This window comes from Cucumis sativus, chromosome 6, assembly GCF_000004075.3.
Source record: "Cucumis sativus cultivar 9930 chromosome 6, Cucumber_9930_V3, whole genome shotgun sequence".
Classification (NCBI taxonomy): Eukaryota; Viridiplantae; Streptophyta; class Magnoliopsida; order Cucurbitales; family Cucurbitaceae; genus Cucumis; species Cucumis sativus.
In genome coordinates, this window is record NC_026660.2 from 25,813,669 (window position 1) to 25,823,073 (window position 9,405).

The window sequence follows — 9,405 nt, forward strand, 5'->3', positions numbered from 1 at the left end:
TAGAATTTGGATTCTCCCAAATCTTCCAAAACCATAGCAGTACATCTAAGATCAGCTACTCCAACATAATCGGCTGGTTCAATGTTTGAATGAAGTGACCAAATATTTGAAGCTCCTTAAGAAAAGTTAAATATTATTGTTTTATCTATGACTTATGCACTAATAATAACATTGAGAACTATTTTGATATTACTTTACTATTTGTGGGAAATGATTTTGTTATGTGTTTTTCATTATAACATCTTAATTTTACGAGAAATTCTAAATTTCATAGTATTCTCCAACTGTTTGAAGGATAAAATAAGAGAAAAAAGTTTGATAATGATTGAATTGATAAAGGTTCTAATTAACGTTTTAAGTTAACAGTAGTGTACATACATAGATAACAATTGAATCATAAATCTTGTTAGATTAAATAAATTCATGAATCAATTATAAACACTTCAAAATATAAATACATTTTAAAAAGTGGTTATAAAAAATGTCTAATCCTCATTTGGTATTTTATAATCTAAATAGATATCAATCTTAATTTACTTCATCCATCAAAATCTAATTTTACAAAAAGAAAAAAGTGGTTCTACATACATTTAATTCAAGACTTTGTTATTTCATAAAACAAACAAACCTACAGAATAAAATATTGAAAATGTCAACTAAAAAATGGTCACAACAATCAATATAGATTACAACGTGTTTCATATTATATATATTTATAATTTATGTTTAAAATTGACAAGTAGCTATAAATTAAATTATAAATATAATTTATTTTTACAAAATTAGTTAAATTGTAATTTTAATCAATATTTAATGAAAATTAGAGTTTACATATAGTTGGATAAAATCTAATAAATATTCTTTATGGTTTGACAATCTTTATAATAGTCCATACAAGCCAGATTATTTGATGAAGTTTTATCAAACCAAATGGATTTAAGTTATAGTTATAAAGCATAGAGACTAAATGCTATCAATTTAAAATCATATAAACTAAATCTGTAATTTATCCTACAAAATCTATATAGTTGTTATTTTTTATTATTATATAATTTATAATACGTTACATAATATATGTTATATTTAAAAAAAATGTAAAAAATGAATTGAGTTTATAAATATATTGTAGTTTTAGATGTTTTTGCATAAATTTTATTTAATTATACTCTTCTTAGAATGTAAAATTCAAATTCTTCGTACAATAAAAAAAATTTGATTTCATGAATTTGAACCATTTAAATCACACTATTTGAAAACAATTTTCAAAAACAGAATATGGATTGTATGTCAAACGAAAATTCATTAAACTCAGTGAATCTAAAAATATAAACTAAAATTCGAATTCTCTATCAAACATGCCCTTAAAAATCTAGTTCATGTAGTTACTAAGGTATGTACTATTTAAAATTATCATTTTCTTCATCCATAACAAAATTATATTTTATCAAACGTAAAAGATTAAATTTTAATTTTTAGTATTGTAGGACTAAATTCTAACTTTGCAACTTTATAATTTAAACTAAAAATTACTTTTTTATACCCTTATTTATTTCTTAACCATAATTAAAGAGAAATAGTTAAATTACATAATTTGAAATGGGACCTAAAATTTGTGATGGTTGCTCTTAAAAGATACCAAACTGAAACTGAAATTTTAAAGATGCTTACCAAACCAAACCACTAAAAAACATAATTTCATCCACATTGATATCATAAAAGCCTCACTTCTTGGTTTGGTGAATGTTCTTTCACTGCCTATACTGCTTTTTTGGACCCTTTTTCAAGCCTCCCTCTCTCTCTCTTTTAATATCTTTTCTTCCTTTACACTTTTGTAATAACTAAATATTAATGTATTAATAACTGAATCCTTGTCCAATTCATCTTCTTTGCTTGTTCAAGAGAAAGAGAGGAAGATAAAGCTGTCATTTTATTACAAGTAAAACTATTATATTATTCTAAAAGCTACATAATGTGTCTTTGGGTTTTTCTTTTGCATCAAGTGATTCTTTTTTTTTCCATCATTTTTCTTTCATTTTCGCATCTTTTGATGTTGCTTTTGACACTAGTTTTTATTTTATATTTTGTCAATTCCTATATAGTCCTGTTATTTCATAATAAACACCTAACAAAAAGCACTCAATAATTGTCAATAATTATTACAACATACTTATAATATATATATTTTCGTAATTGTATAGTAAAATTAATAATTGTTTAGGAAATTATTGAATCATACTATTGAAGGTGGGGAGCTAATAATACTACAAGCTAATTAAAATATATTTGGTTCTACTTTTTTGTGTTCGTGTGATTCTTAACTTAATAAAGATGATTGGGTGAATAATTTTGTACGATTTACTTGTGAAATCAAATGTTTAATTCTTATTCTAATTGACATGACAATATTTTTCAATATTTATTGGATGGAGATTTCAATAATTATTTTATCAATTTTAAGAAGTTTTTGCTGTTCACTTCAATTTTGTGTTATTTAAAATTTACATTAAATGGTAAAAAAACAATACTTGTTTAATTTTAAACTAATCCCACGTTTTTAACCTATTTTTACCTTTTTCTATCCATCTTTATTTATGAGAAATTTAATAGCAAAGAGTTGTGCATTCATGGAAAGATCTCTAATAAAAACATCACTCGAATATCATTATGTTGATTTGACATGGTTTAATGAACTACAAATTTATATATGTAGTTCAATCTTTTACTTCTATATTCTACTTAATTGTTTGAGCTCAAAAATAATTATTGTTATTATATTTTTGTATATTGTATTCAATTAATTAATTTTTTTTATTTACTCTATTATTGTCGATGACCAACGGAACGCCAAGACTTGGAGCTTTTTCTAAACTCATACTAAATATACTATTCGAAATGTTTTTTATGGATTTATTTTAGAAATTGACATTTTCTAACAAAAATATAAAATTAGAGCTTGTTAAAATATTTTTTATTTTTTATTATTTATTTTTAAAATTAAACATCGTCGTATAACTATATATATAAACTATTTCATCAGTATTGATAGGGACACTAATTAAAAACATATACTTGCAAAATAAACTGTAACAACCTTTTAAAACAAATCAAATTTCAATGAGACCATTTTTTAGTTTTTAAACTTGGAAATCAGTGAAAACTGTTTCCTGTATCTCTGCTACCAATTTTAAATACCGTTTGGTTATCATGATATTGAAATTGTGACTTTAGGATCAAAGTAGCATTATAAAGTTTGTGTCTTTTAATAGTATAACGGAATTTCACATAGATGTTAGAAAGAGTAACTCATAGTTACATTGTCAATATGCAAGGCACGTACGTCACGCAACAACGTTTTTTAATAAATATGATATTTAACTTGGTTAAGAAACTTGATAAATAAGTTGGAGTTCAAATAGAGGATCCAGTAAAAAAAATTCTAACAAATCAGCCACTGCCTTAACAAAAAAATTGTATTTCATAGGAGAAACAAGTATATCAATTATGACAATTGGGATTGCATGCAACAAAAATAAAACTCAAACATAGGGCAAACATTTTCACAAAACATCTTTTAAGTTGGAGAGTTTCATCCAAATGTAAGGTTTAGTTGTCTTTGTTTCAACTCCGTGGAAGAAGTTGCAAACAGAACTCCTCCGTAAAGTTACGAACTCTCATCTTCTTTAGATCAGAACATCTTTAAATGTTTCTAGTCAGCTTCATATTTAATTTGGAGCATCAAGAACAACTAAGAACTAAATTACAGTCTTAGTAATATGTGTGAAATTAGTTGGAGAAGAGTTCCAATAATGAAAACTGCCCACGTTCGTTACAACAACATAATGGGCTTTAATTGAATTTGGGCCTTAACTGGGCTGGATCAGTTGATCTCATTCAATAATAGTCCAAAAGGGCAATATAATACCCACCCTATTTTTAAACTTACCTACGGTCGGGTGCACCACTTCCCAAATGTGACACATTCCTCTGCGGCCACATGGCAATCCAAATTTTTATTTTTTGTTCTTTATTTACATCTTCCCATTTTTAAGGTTTCTTTCTTTACTATAAATGTCTACAAATATCATTGATATTTGTAGAGAATTATATAGAAAAAAGATAAATAAATACCTATACTTTTAAAACAAGTTAACATGTATAGTATTTTTTTTCTTTTGATATATAAATTACAAAATATAAATATAAATGTAAAGATAGAAATGTTGATATGGTGGTGACATGTTATTAGTATACTTTACATGAATATAGTTTTCTTTAAAAAGAGTAAAAGAAAAAGTAGTTTTATGAATATAGTTACTTATAGATGCATGCAGCCGCATTTTCTTGAGACCCAACCCCGTTGTACTTTTTTCTCTCTTTTTGTGATACATATTAGGGATTGCTTTACCATTCTTACCTTTTCAATTTGTTAGAGCTTAGATCTGAAATTTTTACTTTTTCATCTCCTTTCACTTTTACTTCTCCAATCCAGATACCATGTATTTGGCTCCATTCATGTTATCACTTTTAAAGATAAGGGTTAAATGCGATAGTTAATTGTAGATATAACAAAATTTGTTGTGTCTGTAAATTTTTCTTTGTGTTATTTTTGTAAATACATTAGACTTTATTGTTACCTTGGCTATATTTTGCTATTTTATAGTACTTATTTGATTTTAGTTTGTCACTAAAATTTTAATAAATGTCCAAGTTAGTTACTGTGGTTAATGTTAAATTAATTTTGATCAAAATTATGTAAACTAATAATGAATATATTGTATATATGTTTTCAAAATTTATTGCAAAAAGACTAGTAGATACGTTAATCAAAAGTTAACTATATTAATAGTAGAGGTAGCTTTAAAATTTGGTAAAAATATCATGATTAAATTAGATTTTGACATGTGAATTTAAAGTACAGGTACTTTGGACTAAAATTAAACAAATCACAAGTTGCTAATTGATTTAACCTTTCTTTTTAATTACCTTTATTGACTATATGTTATCATTGCTAATGGTTTGATCAAGTGACTTTTATCTTCCAAAAAGTTACATCAAACTCATTTTTAATTTCAGTTCATTGGTTATTGCAACGTAGAAAATGGGATTCATCATCACAAAAAATCTCATTTCTTCCCCGATCTTCTCGTGTTCTTAATTAATTATCTCCTACTTTTTAAAATGCCTATAGTTTATAAAACCATACACAAAAACCAAGTTGCAATATATATATATATATGTGTGTGTGTTTTTGTTGATCTCATGATTGCATGGATTCTCTCCCAGAGTTTCTGCATATTTGCATGGTTGGGTACATGGAACCAATGTAAAACCACGTTTTAGATTTTGTGCAATAGGTATTGCTACTGCTAAGCATGTGGAAAAGGAGGCTATTAGAATTAGATTACCCAAAATTTGTTTCAAGTTTGAACTCAATGAAAAAGTTTATAGTACAGCTTTTAAACAATCTAAGCTTTTTATTAAATATGTACACACCACATAACATATATATAAAAGAAATAATAAAGTAATGAATGAATGAATGTGGGTGGTATGGTAGTATATCTTTTCTATACATAAAAAAAAAAAAAAGGAAAATATTTCATTGAACAGAACAAAAGTTTATGTACAATCAACACTCCCATAAATTTAAGAAGAGAAGCAAAGGGAGAAAAGAAAGAACCAAAAGAAATGAGCTTCTTCAAGAAATGAAGAATGCACCCATAAAAAAAAAAAAAAAGATGAAAAGACGTGTTGTCTTAGCAAGGGAAAGAACACCACACAACAATTATAACTACTATTTTAAATTCTATATAATTATACCAAATTCATAACTTATTTGTTTTTTCAAAAATAAAAAATATTAAAATTAACAAAATTCATAAGTGTATAAATTATAAACAAGAGAAAAAATAAATAAATAGTATTTAAACTTAAATAAATTAATTATAAACAAGGATGGATTATCATAACCCTTTTCCAACCCTTTCCTCCTAACCCTTTCCCTCCCTCCAAACACCACCACTCTATGATATCACACTTAAGCCAAGAGCTAAAGGAGCTTGTCAAAATGTTCAAACTTTATTTAGGTACTTAATTAATAGACATTTTGGGAGAGCTAAGATTATCACTAAGAAAATATAATTTTTTTAGAATCACAACTTTCTTAATATAATTCATATATTAATGGAGTCTTTTCATCATCACTACTTAAATTGTTCTTCCAAGAAGCTTAATTTGAACATTATGAACAATCATAGGTCAAATCTATATCTAAAATTAAATTGCTCTTTAAATCCTGGTAGGTATCTGATAACAAACATGCACTAATATGCACTAAGGTGAATAAGGTGAATAAGGAAGGGGCTAGTTTGGGTGGGTTTTAAATAATATGATAGAATAGATAAAAGGTAAATATTTTTGTAATTTACATTTTCTTATATTTTGTTTTAAATTCGAATTAATGCAATGGCCACTCAACTGAAGTTAATTTTTGTAGTTTAGTGGGCTAAGGAAATTGACACAATCCAAATGTGTATGTCAACCATTGAAATAAAATAATGTAAGACGAAATTGAATGAACAGTAAATTTAAACCAAACTCAAAAACTCAAAATATTGATTGAAATTATTGTTCTTAATAAGACGAAGCAAAATGTTAAGTAGGGGAATTTGGGGGTTCACAAAAAGGAAGAATGTTCCAACTTTTTCGAATATTATTAAACCTTATTTCTCAATTCTCTCTATTTCTCTCTTTAAAACCATCCCATTTTTAGTTTCTTTTTCAAACCAAAGCTTCTTCAATCCTTCGTCTCTTCCGCCATGAAAGCCCTTCGCCACAAGAAAATGGCGGAAAAGCATAAGAAATATCATCACACCAAAGCGCTTAATTGCGCCCTTCCTTTCTGTTTCTTTTGCACCATGAACGAACCTGACCCATTTCTCAGAACCTTCAAAATCACTGAATGTTTCAAGGAAATACCACTGAGAGATGATCCAGAGTCTGTTCTTGCACTGAGTGGACTATGGAACATCGCCATGACTCGACCCGATAACCCGGAATTTCCAGAGCTTGGGATATTTGAGTGTATGGCAAAGCTTATTAGCAGAGGAATTAGTGATAGGAAATGGCTGTTTAGAGATCAGAACGTTTATATTCCTTATTATGCTGCTCATATTATTGGGTCTTACGCCATGAACAGAGCTGAATTTGCAGAAATTGCTGTTGAATCTGGAGTGATTCCGCCATTGATGGAGCTTTTGAGAGGAAAAATCAGCTGGGTCGAGCAGAGAGTGGCCATTCGAGCTCTTGGTCATTTGGCAAGCCATGAAAGAACGTTCGAATCAGTTGCTCAAATTGGAGGGGAAACAGTGGAATTAGCAATGGAAATTGCTTCAAATTTTGTCGAAAATGTTTATACTCAATTCTTCTGTCTCAAAAAGAGATTAAAGTATCAACGAAATTTGCTCACGAGAGGTCTTGGAGGGGTCGAAATAGAGAATAGAAAAGCAGAGGAATGGGCAATTCAAACGCAGTGTTGGTCTCTTTATCTCATCAATAGTTTCGCTCGCAAAGAGAAGCATCTAAATTTTATCTGTAAAACGAATTTCTTGAAGAATTTGTGCGGAATTTGGGGTGGACTGATAAACCCAGAAGCCCCTGGTGGAATTGGGCTTTTGAGAACTCTCTGTAAAACAGAGACTGGAAGAAAAGCTGTGGCGGATGTGGAAGAAGTCCTGAAATCCCTATGCGTTCTTGCAAGAACCTCAGATGAATGGCAGATCATGGCAATTGAATGTCTTTTGAATCTGATCAAAGACCCAGAAACAAGATATAGAGTTCTCGAAACCTCTGTTTTTTCTCTTGTTGATTTGGTAGAGCTTGAAACTGGAATTGATAGAAAGAAACAAAAATTGGGAGACATTTTAACACGAGCATTGTTGCAAGATTATCACAAAATCAAATACGGAAATCAAAAGCTTTACAGTGAAAGAGCAACGAGAGCATTAGGGGAACTTTGGGATTTGAAAGTTGAGAAGAAGAGAAAAGAGAAATTAATGTCAGAGAAAGAGATGAAAAAGAGGAAACTCTTAGTGGGTATTCTCAAAAAACAGGGGAATCACAAATTTAGAATTGGAGAAATTGAAAAGGCTGCGATGAAATACACAGAAGCTTTGAATATAAGCTTACCGAAAATGAGAAAACAGAGGCTAGTACTCCATAGCAACAGAGCTCAATGTTTTCTTTTGGTGAGGGACCCAGAAGCCGCCATTAGCGACACGACTCGAGCTCTGTGTTTGTCGAAACAGGGGAGTCCTCACATGAGAAGCCTATGGAGAAGATCGCAGGCTTACGATATGATGAGATTGAGCAAAGAAAGCTTAATGGATTGTTTGGTTTTTGTTAGCTGCAGAATTAAGTTGAAGCACAAGATTCCGTTTTATGCGGCTCGAATGATCAACAAGCAGATGAATGCGACGTGGGTATTTGGTTCTGTGAAATTAAGAACCTTGAATAGTGATGAAGATCTTGTTCGAGAATCGGTAATGGGGGAATGTGGAGATGGGAGGATGTTGATGATGAAGATGAAGCAGAGAAAGAATGGTTAGATGAGCATTGAGTTTAATCAATGTGAAGGATGTAAGGAGGTGGTAGTGGTAGTGGTAGTGGTACATATTAATTAATGGAGGGAAAAATTGAAGGGAGGATGTGATGATCTTTGTGATGCTTTGAAATCCATGTAATTAATCTCATTTAGAGTACCTTTGATTCAATATTTCTGTTGGTTTTCACATATTTGATGTTAGTTTAAATGGCATGAATTTGTATTATCAAAAATTGTTGGAAGTTGGATTTTCTCTACAAAATATATATACATATATATATTGAGTACTAGATCTCTTGCCAATCCCATGCCCAATTGAATTCTGTGAAGGTAGATAAATAGACATGTAATTGAAGTTTTTAGTATTTTCAACGTGCATTTTCATAATTGATCTAAGGTAAAATGTTCAAAATGGTAATATGTTTATGAATAATAAAAGTCATCTTTTTTCTTCTCTTTTTCGAGTTCAATCAAGATAGAATGAATTCAAACCTCCAACATAACTGAAAAGAGTAAGTATCAAGTATAGATAAATTATCGTCACTTTAACAATGAAGAAAAAACGAGTTATGCATACGAAACAAATATCTCGTTGAATTCATAATAATTATTATACAATATATTATGTTATCCATGTTTTGATTTTAATAAAAGTGAAATGAGTCTTTAACAGGAGGCTTTTTTTAAAAAAAAAAAAGTTAATTATCCCTCATAAAATGTAAAGATAGATAGAATGATAAAATAAAGAAGCTATTTTGATTATAGAATCTAGAACTCAATTTCACCACAGACAAAATTTTATT

General features: G+C 28.8%; 1 protein-coding gene across 1 annotated transcript; it reads left to right on the forward strand.

The window, feature by feature from the left end:
• Window positions 1-6,653: 6,653 nt before the first annotated feature.
• LOC101214245 (hypothetical protein) lies at window positions 6,654-8,897 on the forward strand. Its single transcript, XM_004141943.3, has one exon. It carries the CDS (start codon window positions 6,819-6,821, stop codon window positions 8,604-8,606), a length of 1,788 nt encoding a protein of 595 aa, XP_004141991.2. The 5' UTR covers window positions 6,654-6,818; the 3' UTR covers window positions 8,607-8,897.
• The last annotated feature ends 508 nt before the right edge of the window (window positions 8,898-9,405 follow it).